We start from the raw sequence: 17,667 nt of genomic DNA, 5'->3' as shown, positions 1-17,667 counted from the left end.
CGGATGGCTTCGACAGGTCTCTTGCCCAGGAGTCAGGTGACTTCATTGTTGATGGCATCCGACACTCGCAGCAACCGTACGACCCATTCCGTATTTTTGTTTTGTGGAGAGGTTAAATCCTGCGTGTACTGGTGCAAGGACAGGCATTCAAGGTGTGATTGAAACTCTCAACAATGGTTTGGCTGCGGTGAGCTCCAGCCACGCCTCGTCGAACCTGGACTTGGTGCTTGGCCAGGAGCTGCGACGCGGTTCCCATAAACTCGCGTCTGGGATCGACTTGCATCTTGGCTGGCAATGTCAGCGGACTGCGTTTGCAGATGCGTTCCAAGGCCTTGGCCACTTCGTTCGGATCTTTAGTTGTTAATGGTTCAGCTTCCTTCTAGCGAAGTCCACGACGGTCAGGGCATACTTTTACATGCTACGCCTCACCCTGTCGTGTGGGAGAAACAGGAGGTCGGCTTGATGGATGCGATTGGGTGTCGAAATGTTGAACTTTCTTCTCGGGATGTATTGGGGCAGTTACACTTGCCAAGATTTGGCTTTTTTGCGAGACGCGGGCGGCTTTGGCGAGTTTTGGGATGGCAACCACGCCTTTCCAGTATCCCCGTGGACTGTAATAGATTTTTTCAAAATGTATGTGTAGTTCAAGATTCTTATTTTAATACAACTGTGTCCGTACGCATAAGTCGTAATACCGTTACGAGCAATCCATCGTTTGGTATCCATGAGCAACAAGGATGTTTTATTGATGGTCAGTCCATATATTCTATGCTTATCGCTTCTGAGCATATTCATCTGGTGTTTGAATGTGTGCTTATCGAAGAGAGCCTGTTTAAAGAGGATGTGTTTGATTTGCTGTTGAACCACGTATTTTTTCACTCCTTCAGCCTTTCGGATTTCACTGTTGTCGGCTTTCAGGAAGGAATACATTTTAGGTCTTAATCCGACGTATTCCGTAATGAGTGTACCGGTGCATTCGTCCTTCATTTTTCCCAGGATCTTTTTTTGGTCGTATTGTGTAAAGGGTTTATCGTACCAATCTATATTTTCTGCTATATCCTTGTACACATCCTCAGTACGAATTTTTAAGAGCAACGAGTCGATATGCAACAACTGGTATCCATTACCGTAGTGCTTTTTGAGCTTGTTGTAGTAGACATCGTACATCAAGTGTTTGGAGAGGTCCAGGATGCTCATACCCACGTAGACTGGTCGATTCAATCTGATGTGGCTTTTGTTCATGTGCAGTGCTGCCAAATCGTCGTCACGTGAGTTCGTTCAAAATTGCCTCTGTTCACCCAGCAGAAAATTGGTACCTTCTAGCGCCAAACAGGCAGCTTGGGTTATCCGGGGTAATAATGATGAGTGCGTTTTGAGCAGGATATCTAGCCTGGAAAAGGCGCGTTATAAATAGTATCATTAATATTATTGTTATTAATCAGGTTTTTACGATTTTGTTATGACGAAGATACCTTTGATGTGATACACCCAGCGACATATGACTTTATAATGACAGTTATGCACACTGGCTGGATGAGACGAAGAGAATGTGGCAATGTTAGTTCTCAGGTCATGTGCTATTGTTGTCTCTGTTGTCTTCTACAAATAGATGACAGAGCAACCGATGTCTCTATCTCTGGCGTGGCACCTGGAAGGATGTTGAAAGTGAGCCGCTTATAGTGTGTGATCTTTTATCTCATGAAAACTGACATGACTATCGGGAATTGCATGTGTAAATATCCATATTTAATACACATTCAACTTAGCATGACAACGTACCTAGCATCTCAACCTGTATACACTTTTTTATATAAAATAACCAAATCAACATGAAAGTTCTTTCAAACCAAACTCATGTCCACTGCACTCACACGATTTCAGACATATTTCTTTGGTTCTATATATACTAGCGTTTCAAACATCGAGCAGTATCAAGTGATTTTACGAATGCTTTTCATCAGTCGGCAGTGAAACAGTGCCCTTGCTAATGGCATGTTTGACATCATCGGGGCACTCATAACACAACCTGCCACTACACGGTGTTAACAGTAAAGTATATGTATCATTTGGTACATGATAACACAATAAATCACATGCGCCCATATTCACTACGAGACGCAGGTATTATCACCATATATACATCTTAAAAATCAACTCATAGGTGATTTTAAGAATATTGACTCGAGTAGCAGCCTCAAAAAAACAATACACAAATACTCTTTCTTCCAAAACGTCCCCTTTGTGTTACTGTAAACAGCTTCAGCGCCAATGCGCGGCAATTTCAACCACACCAAAACGTCTCCACGGAAACATGCAAAGCAAAATGCACGTGCAAGTAAGCGGAAACGCATGCGGTATCGATCACTATTAACAGGCACACGTTGTTTTTAATTTTGTCATTCGTTTTGGACTGGAAACGAAGAAAGCATCATGAAGTTGGGGAGTCGCAGTCTGCAGTTGCCCTCATTTCAACGTTCATCAAAGGACCATATGTCGCTAGAAGAATTTCCCATAGGCGCAATCACTTGCAGTGGTGTCGTAGAGTCCTGAACTGGAACCTTAGAAACTAGAGGCGAGTCTGGTTCAATGGTGAATCGCGAATGCTTCTTCACCGGCGAGATGGAAAACAGCTTGTTGACCGTCGAAGAAATGAATATTTTGCCCCCAGTTACATCCGACGGTATCTTCCCATTTGTCATACGTCACCGTTGTCATCTTATAACCACACTGGCCACGGTTGACCGCTTTACTGATTCCACACTGTCTCCCCATGGTTGCACATAATATACGGATCCAACAAATATAGACAGTAACGATGTTTACATGGTTCATCTTCTATTTTCTATTAACTTGCATGCCATGGTCAAATTCAATGAAAAATTTGATGTGGTTCACATGATCTTCATAATAAACTTGTATACACTAGAGCAATCCATGGTCAAATTCAAATAACAGTTGTTCCAGCGGTAACCTCCCCAACCCCTACAGCCCACAACCCCTACAGCTTATAACAACAAAGTTCATTGTCCAGTGCACTGCTAATTTCCTGCCTGTTACCTATTTCATACCATGGACCAGGCCAAACACTTAGAAATTAAGGGAATGATGATTTTAGTTAGCAATAACCAAACTAAGAGTTGAGAGAATGGTTTTAATAGATGATAGCACAAATAGTTTAGCCATAGAGTTAACAAATATTGAACTCGAGGTTTAATCAACTTCAATAAATACTATCATGTTATAACATATTGAATATCAGTTTCCATCCAAGTACATTGTTTCAAGGTCTTCTACTTTAGGAAAGGTTAAAAAATACTGAACTTGAGGTTTACGAGTGTGTGTTTCCGTGTCTCTATCCAAGTTTAAGCAGATGGCCCACAGAGTCCAGGAACTGGAATGGTGTTTTCAGTCCAAGATCAAACCGCTTCTTTAGACAACACTTGTGATGCTCAATGTCTCTGTACACATTGCGAAGACCAGCCATATTGTTGTCATGTGAGTTTGTTTCCAACATCTATATACCAAATGATTTATCCAAGTTTACTATCTCCAGCACTATTACAACTTGTATAATTACGATTTGCAAAATCTGTTTACTCACTATGTACATCAGGATATAAAACAAAATTTAGTTCTACATTTACTAGTAATTCATCTCAGTTATTTAAAATGAATTATTAAAACAGTACCAACAACAGCACAATCTTAATCCTTTCTTATCTACGGAAGCGTTGTAGGGCCACGGTGAGTTTTTTTTTAGGTCTTACTATCTCCTACGTAGGACTTAGCATATCCTACGTAGGACTTAATATCTCATACGTAGGACTTAATATCTCCTACGTAGGACTTAATATCTCCTACGTAGGACTTAGTATATCCTACGTAGGACATAGGTATCTTAGATACCCACTTAGGAGATACTAAGTCCTACGCAGGAGATACTAAGTCCTACGTAGGAGATAGTAGTTTGGTCCTGCTACGTAGGACTTAGTATCTCCTACGTAGGAGATAGTAAGTCCTACGTAGGAGATACTAAGTCCTACGTAGGAGATGTTAAGTCCTACGTAGGAGATAGTGACCCCAAAAATATTTTTCACCGTGGCCCTACTACGCTTCCGTACTTATCTGTATACTCTATGTAGCTTAATTTCACACTGTATACTCCACCGTGTAATATCTCCGTTGGGTCAGTTCATTATGCCAGTCAGGTAAATGCTGCGTGGTTTTTTTTAAAACTAATTGTAGGGGTACTGGGCTGTAGGGATTTTGAGCTGTAGGGGCTGTTTGAGCATGGAAACGCTACTTCACATACAGCACGCGTCACGGTCCGCTACCTTGCTAATTGTAACGTCAAAATCTTGACAAGGCCTTCCCGCTCACCATATCCAAACCTGATAGAATAACTATGTAATGAACTCGATCGATGTGTGAATGACACGTAGAACCTTAGATGTGTGAATATGAAAACAAATGCACTTTTAGCGCTAAATGCTCGGTTGTAACACCTCACTGCTACTGCTTGGCATATGTTTTAATAGGGTGAGTAAGTTCGTGAATATGTTTTTTATCAATATTCCAGCAATATAACTGTGGGGGACACCAGACGTTCTACCCATGTGGTCTATTGGGCTACCCAACCACCATGTTAGATAGAAGGAAGGGCGACTGTGGACATATATGTTCTATTTGAGCCCATTCACGTTCATACTTTTTCCAGTGTTGCCGCCCTCTTCTGTTTAGAGATGTCGCGTCAACTTTCGTGTTTTGCTTGAGTGAGTGAGTATGTTCGCAGCATTTAGCAATATTCCAGCACTATCACAGCAGGGGGCACCAGAAATAGGCTCCACACATTGACTTTATTAAATGGGGACATGACTTGAAGTTGACCATTTACCACGTAAGGTATATTCGTCATTATCCGTGACTATTCCATCATGTCCATGAAAGAAGAAAGTGACTTAAGTATATCGGTGTCATTTTCGTTTACCCCAGAGGAAGGGGTGGATCCATGCAGTCTACTAGTAGAAATCGCCATTCTGTTCTGATACACAGAGAAATACAAAAAGACAGAAATATTTCTTTTATGTATAGGTATAGTTGTGTACAGGAATACACAATAAAACACTTGATGAATAACACGTCCACCCAAATTCACTCCGAGACACCGGTATGGTCATTCTATATACATGTAAGCATTGCTGTATTACAATTATGGTATAGTGAAAAATAGCATAGTGTAACTGTATGTTCTCACTGGGTTATTATACGGAATATTTACATCCATTTACGTCTTTATTATAACTAATGCGGCATACAAATTCATGATTACTCAGTAGGAACGTTCATGGACAATCGGAGAGAGACGGCAGAAGTATGGACATAACAGTCACCATCTTTCCTTTAGTTGCATTCTAATAGGTAACAAACAATGAACAACTGATTGGAACATAAACTTTATCGTCAATGGAGTCACGGTCACATAAGTACATACTATTAAAATCAGTTCTTGTTTCTGCTTCGCGAAAAAGGACATGTTCAACTGGAAAGGGTATAATGATGGTAACACGGTAACTACAATTTCATCAAGATAAATGATGCTGAAATTCTCTCTGGAAATCGGATGCGTTATTCAGATGTAACATTTCCAGCCTTCATCGAGGCAGCAGGTGATACTAATAGCTCTCCGTGTTGTGTTTCACCAGGTATCACACGTACAGCAAAATCAGTTACGCATCAGTATTAAAAAAACCCATTGGGTGTGATGTCCAGATCTGGTTTGACGATAGTCAACATGTGACATCCTGATTCAGAAACATCGTGCCCTCACGTGTGAATGTGAGACCAACATGACTGCATCATATCTAGGTAACAATCTTATATCCATAACAGGCGGTAACGGTCGACGAAACACGAAACACCAACCATATTAACACGACTGCACACGAGGACACTATCAGGATACTTTACACGAACGTGTTTGCCACATAGCCAAACGTGTAATATCGCACCTGTATGTTGTTGTTGTATGTGGGTAGAAGGGTATGACTACAACTGATGATAGTGTGTGACACAATCAGGGTGGCAACACCTGGGAGAATGTGATAGATCCTGGAAGGAAAATATATAATATGAATAGATACTTAGCTGATATGACATTGCAATCATGCTGACGAGAGGAATATCAACACTGGCAGTCTCCATCTTGCTTGCTTCCCAGACTACTATATCTTTGGGTAAGTTGAGACAATTTGAAATGTATATTATGTGTACAGTGTGTTTGTGTATATATGTGTGTGTGTGTGTGTGACAGAGAGAAAGACACAGAGAGAGAGACAGAGGGAGAGCGACAGAGACAGACAAACAGAGAGATTATGAGCATGCTTCAGAACACCTCAAGTCAACACTCGCCTCAAAGACTTATGTCTACAGTTGGAGTTAATAACCTTCCATTACCAATGCTGTTGATCCTTTCTTAATGATGCGTCTGTGGTCCTGGTAGCATTAATCCTAAATAAGCAATATGTTTTCCACTTCCTCCGGTTTAGTAAAATAATTAATAAACCATAGCCGTTCGAAACGAGGCGGTGGAGTAAGCTGATAGTTCATTTCAGGACATTTTTTTACGTTTTGTTGATGTTTTCCAATCGCTAATTAAAGTCATGCACTATATGTCTGAATATCAAACTTTAAAACCTGGATGTATTTCAATGTATACATACTGAAATCTATTTCGTATTGTGGCTGATTCGGCTATATGAATGCAATTTAGGGTAGCTGATGTGTTACTCGCAATGTTAATGTATGCAACGTGTACATGTCGTCGGCCCGTACACACTGTGACTTCTGTCAACAACAGATATATGTAGCAGGTATATAACTGAGAGAAGTGAGAAAATTTGTTTCAAGTAGACAAGTAGTTACAAAATAAACAGTCTTGTACTAAGTATGTTAACCATCACCTACATATTGTTAACCGGCTCGTTATGGGATAACAAGTTCAAATCCTTAAAATAGAATGTAGATTTCCTTAAAGTCAATAATCAGTCAAGGAGATGTTTCAACATTATTGTGAGGTCAAGACTTAGTGTGTTATTTACAAATACATATACATAAAAGATATTCAAACAATAATCTAATACTGTATACACATTTTGATGGGGAATTAGCATCTCAATTAGCTTCTATATGTAACAATGTATCATATTTCTTCTTTCAACGTTCACTTACATATTCAATAACGACTGAGGCATTATGCATGACAATGTTCATGCAAAATTAAAATATACACATGATATTGCCACTTTTTATTCATAAATAATACATTTCAGTCATGACATTATCTGACAGAATTCGTAGACTTGTACCAAAGAACTTACCTTAAAATAGAATGTAGAATTCCTTAAAGTCATTGTCAGTCAAGGAGATGTTTCAACATTTATTGTGAGGTCAAGTGTGCCGATCGTAAATCACTGACTTCTTTTTATAGCCGAAAACATCACTGATCAATGTTTGAACTCTTTGCGATTGGCCACAACATATAATAGGGTAGTTACCATTTTGGTTGGTTGACATAGATCAGATATTTTTACAAACAGTTACTGATTGGACAAGCCGAAAGGAGTTTTGGAGGGGTAGTCACGTGACCGTGACAGGATAATTGCATCAGCTTAATTACGGTTTGTTTTACAACCCCTGTCTGGATTAGTTTTTATAGCTGGCGTCACATGACAGTGTCACAATGATAATTGGCGTCAATTAGATCAGATTTATTGCAGTTTGCTTAAACAGTTGTGGCCTGGACATCTGCACGGTGGTGATTAAGACATTTACTGGTGCAATAAACAATGGATTGAGTTTTAAGTTGACACTTTCAATGGTATATGGCTTATGTTAATTATCTTTGCGAAGTGCGTTACATCAGCTGGAGCCATGACATGAAGTGACGTTTCAAAAACTCTCAAAAAATGAAAGTGAAATTTGTGGCAAATATATACAAAATACATAAAATATAGAAAAATATACAAATATGAAGCATATAACGATAAATTATGCGCTGTCACAATATCATAATACAATGCTCAAAGACGATTTAAAAATAGTATGGAAATCACTGACGGCTGTTTTGGTATTTGTAAGGTTTCGTGGTGCCTGAAATGATTCTATGGATGAATGGTGGATTATGTATCTAAACGTCTACAATGACGACATTTTAAGTAAATAAAAACATTAATATGGCGTTTTTAATGGTATAACAATATCTTAACACTAAATGTCTCTATTTTGACATTGTTAAGTGCTGTAAATATCAAATGGTCATAATTTATTAGCTTGCAGTGTTTACATGCAGTTTTCGTTCACAATGATTAGTTTACTAAAATAGTAATGACAAAGCTATAATATCATTCTTCAGACCCAGCTTTTTATGTTTCCTTGCTATAAACTGTTTTAGCAAATTCACTCGCAAACAAATCGGTCATTTGAATATTTAGTTCTCTTTACATCAAAAGATATCTGCATTGTACAATGTTAATGTTATCTGATATTTCTGTATGATTGTGTACATGTACTATACCATTGCATTACACATGCATGACCTTTTAGCAGTTATTATGCATAAGTATAATCTGTTATTGTGTACATATATGCATATGTAAATGCATAAAACATATCTACATGGAATGATTATGAGTTCAATTCGAATATATATAATAAGAATATCTGATTTGAAGCAAATTCTCTTTGTCATATTAATTCCTAACAAACAGACGGAATGCTACATTAGTCTTTGCCTACTGTTGAAAAGAAATCAGGATATATAACTATAGTTGGATAACAACTGTTCTGTAGGGGGAAATATATTTTGACATGTTATCATAGCAAGAAGATACATCTGTCATTGAATTATATTTAAGTAACATACGCACGCTATGTTGGAGTTAGTGAGATATGTTGTTTGTTGGTACAAATTTCTGGAACATTACTACTTATTATAAGTACTGTAAATGGTATCAAAATTGTGTATGAAATGGCCAGTAAAATACCATATAAACCGAGCGCCAAAAGAAATGTTACACCTCTGAACATTAGAATATCCTAAAATGTTATATGGACAGAACACTTTGGTTTGGTATGTTTTAACAACGAATCATGTAACTATATTGAGTCAAACCATCAGACTGAGGAAGTCATTGATAATTAGGATATCGACATGTTTGTTTAGGTGGGGTCCATTGTCCTATTTTCAATCATGTATAAATTCAAATAAAAAGTGTACAAATCAGTTAAAAATGGGTCCAAATGATATTGTTTATGATGATAATGCATATATGCACATTCACAAAGAGTGATAAAGTTGGGTTGTCTGCAAGAGACGTATCTGAAACAGACAGATAATTTTAACTTACGTCAGTTTGAAGCCTATCATTACTTTTACCCTCTGGGTGATAGAGCCACTGGAGGTTCTACTATCCTTATACGACAGGATGTTATTCACAGCCCTGTTACACTTAACACTAATCTCCAAGCTGTTGCAGTGCGACTTACTCTGGGTGTAGCATTTACGTTATGCTCTCTGTACATTCCGCCTTCATCTAACCTCCAGCTGACTGATCTTCAATCCCTCTATGATCAACTGCCAAAGCCATGTGTTCTTATGGGTGATCTAAACGGTCACAACCCACTCTAACCCTACTAACACTAATACTAAAGGCAAAATACTGGACGATTTCATTTCTAATAACGACCTGTGCATATTTAATGATGATTCAAGCACCTATCTGCATCCTGCAACTGGCACTTATTCTTCTCTGGATTTGTCTCTTGCAGATTCTAACCTCCTGAATGAATTTGATTGGTCTGTTCATAATGACCTTTTTGGAAGTGACCACTTCCCTACTATCCTTTCAGAAATAACTCCATCTGATTCTCCATCGTATACAAGATAGAACTTTTCGAAGGCTAACTGGTCTTTATATCAACTGTGATATAACTGATCCCATTCAAACTTTTGCTGACGTTTTAAAGCAAATAGCTGATGAGTGTTTACCAAAGTCCTCTACGAGTCCACATGTTCAAAAAACATGGTTTAATACAGATTGTAGACAAGCCAGAAAAGCGAGGAAAAAGGCCGAGCGTTATTTCCGCCTTCATCCAACTGTCAATAACTTAAATAAATTTAAAATACTCAATGCAAAGGCGCGTCGTACCTTTAAACAAAACAAACGACAATCTTGGAGAAATTATGTCTCCAAAATTAATTCACCTACGCCAATGTCCAGAGTATGGAACATGGTTCAAAGAATTAAAGGCCAGGGGTTCATAATATACTGTTCACCATCTTAAAGATGGTGATAATTTAATTACTGACAAGTCTAAAATTGCAAATACAATTTGCGAAACTCTTGCCAAAAATTCATCAGCAGCAAATTATGTCCCTGAGTTTCAGAGATATCAGAAACAACAGGAAAAGACAAAACTTGATTTCGAATCAAATAACGGCGAAGATTATAACGAAGTGTTTTTTAATTACATGAGCTACATACTGCTCTTGAGCAAGTTCATGACACTGCAGCGGGTGATGATAATATACATTACCAGCTACTGAAACACTTACCGGAACCATGTCTGATGACACTTTTAGATCTATTTGACCAAATATGGATGTCTGGAGAATTTCCTCCTTCGTGGCATAATGCCATTGTAGTCCCAATACCAAAACCTGGCAGGGATCATACAGATCCGTCTAATTACAGACCGATATCTCTAACTAGCTGTGTCTGTAAAACCATGGAACGTATGGTGAATAATAGATTAACTTGGTATCTTGAAACCAATAACCTTATAACAAATATTCAATGTAGTTTCCGTAGTACCATTGGTCATTTGGTACGTTTAGAATCCTTTGTTAAAAATGCTATAGTAAATAAACAACATGCTGTATCAATTTACTTTGATCTTGAGAAAGCTTATGATACGACCTGGAAGCATGGCATTTTGAAGGATTTACATGATTTTGGTTTGAGTGGCCGTTTGCCTCTTTTTATGTAAAGTTTTTAAAAGACAGGCAATTTCAAGTCCGAGTGGGTTCAACCCTGTCTGATTATAACAATCAGGATCAGAGTGTCCCTCAAGGCAGTATTTTGTCTGTGACACTGCTTAGCATCAAGATCAATAGTTTATCAAAGGTTTTACATGATTCAATTGATGGATCATTATTTGTGGATGATTTTAATATGTCTTGTCGTGGTAAAAATATGCATACTATTGAACGGCAACTGCAGTTATGTTTAGACAAAATAAATAAGCAAGTCACAAGAATAAAAATGCGAAATTTCTCAGTTCAATATCGTGTATGACCGCCCCGCGCATGCACCACTGCCAAACACCGTCTCCTCATCGACTGCCTGATGCTTGTGAACACGTGGTTGGGGATTCTGCGCCATTGCTCTTGCAAGGCAGCGCCATGTTCCTGCAAATTCTGAGGTTGGTTCCTAAGACCATGATGCCTTCTCCTAAGTGCATCCCAAACGTGCTCTATTGGATTAAGGTCAGGGGACCTCGATGGCCAGTCCATGACGTTGATTCCAGCGTTTTGAAGGAAATTTCGTGTCAACATCGCGGTATGCGGCCGAGCATTATCATGCTGGAACTGTAGACCTGGGCCATGAGCCGCCATGAAAGGAACGAGTTCAGGGGTGAGCACTTGGTCGCGGTAAGCAGCAGCTGTGAGGTTTCCATGGATGACCAGAAGTCGGGAACGGTTGTTCCCACAGAAAGCACCCGACACCATGCAACTTCCGCCCCCGAATCTGTCGACTTCCTGTACACAACATTGGGCATACCGTTCACGACGTCGTCTCCAGACTCTATGCCTGCCGTCCGCGAATCTGAGGGTAAACCTGGATTCATCGCTAAAGACGACTCGATTCCAATCTCTCTGGGTCCACCGGAGGTGACGTTGGGCCCACAGCAGACGTTGAAGTTGATGAAACGGCGTCAATATTGGCCCACGATATGGACGTCGAGAATGGAGATTGGCATCCCGCAACCGATTTCCAATGGTCTGTGAGGACAGTCGACCTCTAAACATCTCAGCCCTGGTTCGTGTAGCCGGCAGAAATCTGTCACGTAGGTGACGTAGGACGATTTTGACGGTCTTCTGCTCGTGACGTCACACGTGGACGACCCGACCTTGGGCGATCAGAAGTGGTGCCAGTTTGTTGTAGACGACCTCGCAAGTCATACACAGTACGACGGCTGCATCCCATTGCTCTTGCGATGTCAATAACTGATCTTCCCGCTTGCAACATGCCAACGGCACGTTCACGTTGCACATTTGACAATCGTGGCATTTCAAGTACCGTTAGAACTGTGGTTTAAAAGTGTTTTTTCAATTCTTGAGGCCAATGCAAACACGTGCATATGAAGAAAACTTCGATGCGAAGATCACGTGATCGACTGCACGTGCAAAACCTGATTTGGCACTAACGGATGGGTTTGAGTGGGTTTTGCTCACGTTTTTCTAGATTCGAAAGCTAGGGATCCCATTTCGGATACATAGATGTATCATCAGAGAAAAATTATTCATTATTTTTCAAATTACATTTTGTGAAGTTTCTTTTTGACTCAGTATATTTGTTCCTTTAAATTTCGGCTAAACTTGTCCTACAGTCGCCAGCGGCTGAAGGGATGGTGTACATCCAACTAGGGTCCATGCAGGTAGCAAAGGCACTGTAAGTCCCCATTGTCCCTAGTATGGTGATCTACCTTCTGTTCTTGGCGATCCATAGCCCAATTTTACATTGTATTGTCCAGCAATAATTTTCTACTTCTAAAGATATATGCTAGCTAGTTTTAACTCAATCTGTGATAATCTAGTGGTTTTACTGTCCTTCGTAGACAGGGTGTTCTATATTATATGTATGTATTATAAATTTAGAACTAGTGTTAGTCACGGTGTGGCTAAAATATTGCTGATGTGACTTAAAATCTTAACTCACTCACTCACTCACTCACCGCCTGTCTCACCACAATGTGTGGCAGGTGAGATATCATTCAGAATTCAACATATGAATCACCAACAATAATTGTGCAGTGAACCATTTTTTCTGAACTGCAAGAATCCATTATTTGTATTTCAGCTCATCTCTTAAACTCCAGCAATACTGTAATAGGTGTCCATTTCAATTGTGTGTAAGTACTTTCATATGCCACCAGTTTCTCCCACAAGCATGGGGGTAGTAAACAATTTATGATTTGGGCAGTGCGTATGATATATGCACAAGAAAAAAAATGTATTGCAAATCCTTATAGGTTCTTCTGTCAGTATCTTAAAGATTGAAAAAAAAATGAAAACCAGAAGCTAGTACGTGTCTCAAACGCACCCCTCGTGTCATAAAAATACAGTTTCAAATACCAGTCACGTCTGTTAGAAAACTGCGATAGAACGCATACTTCTTGTCCTATACCGCTCGATGGGACCCTCTCAGCTAACGTCAGCCAAAAGATGGCACTTTATAGGTATGGATAATGCCGGCTTGTCCATGAGACAACTTGCCAGGCGTTTAGGTCACCACCCCTAACAATCAGTCAGTAAGTGAGGAATTATCACCAAACAAACTATGTAAAAAGGTCTGCGTCGTTCAAGCGAACCACCCAAGATACCAGCAAGACAAGACGCAGCCCTTCTTAGACTTGTTCGGCGATTTCCCTTTGCACCAAGTTCAGTGCTAAATCAGCAATGGTTAGCACACCGGCAACTTTGTCATAAATCTATTAGAAATCGACTGAAAACAGCAAGGTATAAAGCCAAGAAACCTGTCCGAGGACCTTTGTTGACACATGGAGGCAATATGGTGGCGCCCTGAACAACCTCTTTGAGGAAGATCTATTTTTTTTAGACGAGAGCCGGTTTTTCCTGTTTGTTACAGATGTAATGTCACGTGTATGGCGACAGAGGAACAGGACATGCTGGAAGAAGTTCCATTCGGCGAAGGATCCTTGATAGAATGGGACTGTGCATCGTTAATGACTGCAAACTTTAGCGTGTCATAGTGAAGTCATTACTGCCCTTGGCCAGCCTGAAGCCTTGATTTGAACCCTATCGAGCATGTTTGGGGCATAAGGTTCGTCAGAGAGATTAATGAATTAGAGCAAACATTGCACCAAGAATGGAACAGGTTGCCCCAACAACTTCAGGGGGACGAGGGTTCAAAACGTCATCCAGATGAGCGGAGGTTACACAAGATACTAACTCTGTCTTCTGTTACTGAAACAAGAGACCTGGGTGGATAAAGTAGGACTGCATCGCCTTGCCCGTTTTGGATGACCAAACGTTACAGGACCCATGTTTCATTGCATTATACCATTCAGATTTTTCATTGTTGGCTTTTGTGTTAATGACAAGTCTTTTTAGCACTTTGGCTCAAAATGATTTCCTACGAAGACGCACATGACATATAAACTGTGATGAAATATTGGTCCTGTCATACAACCTGGGTGTTGCGATACTTTTGTCAATCTGTACATTATGTAATGTTATGTCCTGACTACCAAATACATATAAATGCTGACTGCACATGTCACTATCTTTTGTTGATCGTTGTCATGGTTCTTATGTCTCGCTGTGGATTATCAAGTCCACCAGTTCAATATTTCCGTGTGTATGAAATCGTGTGTACTTAATCCACGTTTGTATTTCAGGACAAGCCGTGAGGGGGTGGACCACAAGGAAGGGCTACTTCGCAGGTTTTGCCAACGTCAACACCATGCATTGCCACTCGGACATTCCTGGAGGAGTTGCGGCAGATGCTGAACACAGAACAGGAAACGTCAGATCCTGGTAGGACAGAGACTTTACTGTTTTCTCCGTTGATCTGTATGTCCGTGTGTCTTTGGATTAAATTGAATTGACCCCCACCCCTCCCTCATAAATATAAATAGGGTTTGCAAACTTTAAATAAAAACAAACCTGTATGTTTCAATACATTGCAGTTACTTTCCTCTGACAGGTGAGGCCTCAGCTAAAGTTGTAAAAGGAAATTATATTTTGTTTACACAGTCATTATATCGCATTAGGCTCTTAGATATGTACGTGTTATTTGTAAATTGCAGGTGAAGACTAAGAAGTGTTATTAAGTGTTTGAGACTAACGTTAAAAGTGAAATTGCATCAATGAACTAAATATAAATATCATTAGTGCCATATTATGACTCAAAAGATTGAAGTGTACTTTACAAATTAACTTTTGATTATCAGCACAACGAAATATGGAAATATGCACATGTTTGATTATCGATATCGATCTGTTTTACAGTTAAGGATAATGGCGGAGCGGTCTACACTCGATGGGGTAAAACTGAATGTCCGTCTGAAACTCAACTAGTATATAAAGGTAATACAAACCCAATTAGGGTGTAATGCATACAAAGATTGTCTACTCACATTGTGCAGCGAGCCATCCATGCTCGAATGACATTGTACCGTACATACACACATATCCCTTTCGGACACAATGAAACACCATGCGTTGGGAATGACTGGTGATGTTACAGTCGGATTTCTTCTGTTGGCTAAACTGTCTTACAACGTCGTGTTGCATTTGGGACATTTGATTTTAGGGATGGTACTCTACATAATACTTCAAGTCCTTGGCGTCGATTCTGAATAACCATCGGCCATTGTATAGTTTACCAATCCCCATGATCAGCAATGTGGCATATTTCATTCTAAGGCTAAACAACTTGAAATTACACGAAATTACACCACCTCCTTCAAAAGTAGCCTTATAAAAAAAAGAACCGCATTTCAGAGGTGGGTTTCGATAATGTCGATTTGTGTAAAATATGGGGCTTTGATATCACAGATCACCCTGAGAATATAGACCTGTGAAGTGTATTATGTGCATGATGTATACTGAGTTTGCGTCACCTTCAAAGTGAGAGCTGAAGAGGGGGGAACATGTATGTCCTTGTCGTATCCATGGTTTAAGCAATATCCTATATCTGAGCAGCCTGAGCATTACTAGTAATGCTTATTTTGACTAACCCGACTGCATTATTATCACAGGAATAGCTGGAGGAACACATTACACTGCTAAGGCCGGACCTGCTAATATCCTGTGCCTGCCAGACAACCCTGAATATGGAAACTACACTCCAGGATTTCAATCTGATGGTGCCATCTATGGTACAGAATATGAAACCAGTGATCATTCCATCATTTTCAAACGCCTTCATGACCATGACGTTCCCTGTGCCGTGTGCAGAAGTACAACCAAGACAAGCGTCATCATGGTGCCTGCCAAGATGTCCTGTTTTCCTGGGTGGCATGTAGAGTACACTGGGTATCTGATGGGTGGCTATTATAATTATGCTGCTAGTGAGTATCTGTGTGTTGATGGAGATGCAGAAAAGGATAGAAGTGGCCTTGAAAACAAGAACGGGCAACTCTTGTGTCTTGTTGAAGGTGTCTGTGGTTCCCTGCCATGTCCTCCATACAAGAATCACTGGGAGTTGAGATGCACTGTTTGCTCTAAATAAGGTACAGATGTGACGCTTCACTTTCGTATAAGTGAATAAAGCCATTTTGGTGCATCACATTATGTGTGGACTATTTCAGTATTTAAACCCTTAAAAAAATAAAAACACAAAACCCCCGCACAGTCCAAAAGTAAGGACATATATCAAACGTATTTACATGTATACTAGCCACATAGAGGAAACGGTGCACACAGAATATGCCTTCAGGATTGGAATACAACACAGCAAAGACGAAATGATGTAGACACTTTATAAGCTGAAGTATCGGACCACAAGAAAATGTCAAAAGAACATGAACAATATCCGTAACGATGACGTCAGAAGTTCAAAATCGAGTAGGGGGTCACACGACGAAGTCACAAAGTCAATAACGGGTATACCACCGTATGTGTGAAGCACAGCAGTGCATCGAAGACGCATAAAGGCTAGCAAATGAGCATTGAAGGCCTGGGGAATGGTCTGGGACGTGGTCACTGCTGTCTGGACCTGTATCTGAGATGAGTCACCCTAATCCATCTGTCCTGTCTTGGCGTCGTTACGTCGGGAACGCCCAGAATGTGGGTGGTGGGCGACGTCATTACTGTTTCGATAACCCCTGACCCATGCAGATATCGTGTTACGATCGCATTGGAAATGTGCTGCCACCTGTTGTTGGCTCATTCCTGCTCGAACCATTCCATCTTCATGGCGTTGAGCACATGTTAATCTTGGCATGATGTGCATGTGACGTCTCATGTGAATTGGTGAACGTTTCAATGACCAAAGATCAAGCTTTCGACAGTAACAGCAATTTCAGTGTTTCACATGTTGTGTGCACCTGTACGGGCTGCACGTGCAGTAACACATTGCAAGGCCTTAGGCCACCGTCAATGACGTCACATCGCCTGGCACGTGTATGAGCGTTTGATTGTCTCCAATGTTCACAAATGTATTATGTATAAATACGCTGTGTGCCTATATTTATATTTTCTGTGTGCACAGTTTCTTTATGTGGCCAGTATATATAAGTCGATAAGCTTGAACATAGACGAAGGAAATTCGACACACGGATGAACATATTTATTGTTGTCATTGTCAGCATTAATTCAGTTCATCAACTGCACATGTATGGACACAAGGGGGTGTTCAG

The 17,667-nt window shown here is 40.1% G+C and overlaps 1 protein-coding gene across 1 annotated transcript; it reads left to right on the top strand.

The window, feature by feature from the left end:
- The first annotated feature begins 6,102 nt into the window (after positions 1-6,102).
- Positions 6,103-16,595, top strand: LOC124275785 (short-chain collagen C4-like). The gene is made up of 4 exons (XM_046711452.1): positions 6,103-6,233; positions 14,701-14,839; positions 15,314-15,391; positions 16,066-16,595. The coding sequence occupies exons 2-4, from the start codon at positions 14,806-14,808 to the stop codon at positions 16,536-16,538; spliced, it is 585 nt and encodes a 194-aa protein (XP_046567408.1). The 5' UTR covers positions 6,103-6,233; positions 14,701-14,805; the 3' UTR covers positions 16,539-16,595.
- The last annotated feature ends 1,072 nt before the right edge of the window (positions 16,596-17,667 follow it).

Source organism: Haliotis rubra, unplaced genomic scaffold (genome assembly GCF_003918875.1).
Source record: "Haliotis rubra isolate DU_JTF1 unplaced genomic scaffold, ASM391887v1 Scf2023, whole genome shotgun sequence".
Taxonomy (NCBI): Eukaryota; Metazoa; Mollusca; class Gastropoda; order Lepetellida; family Haliotidae; genus Haliotis; species Haliotis rubra.
The sequence above is the reverse complement of the archived record's forward strand: the minus strand, read 5'-3'. Positions and strand labels throughout refer to the sequence as shown.

Coding starts and splice junctions, on each gene's coding strand:
- LOC124275785 (XM_046711452.1), top strand. CDS start 14,806: ATGCTGAACACAGAACAGGAAACGTCAGATCCTG. Junction 14,840..15,313: donor ACAGGAAACGTCAGATCCTG/GTAGGACAGAGA, acceptor TCTGTTTTACAG/TTAAGGATAATGGCGGAGCG. Junction 15,392..16,065: donor AACTCAACTAGTATATAAAG/GTAATACAAACC, acceptor TTATTATCACAG/GAATAGCTGGAGGAACACAT.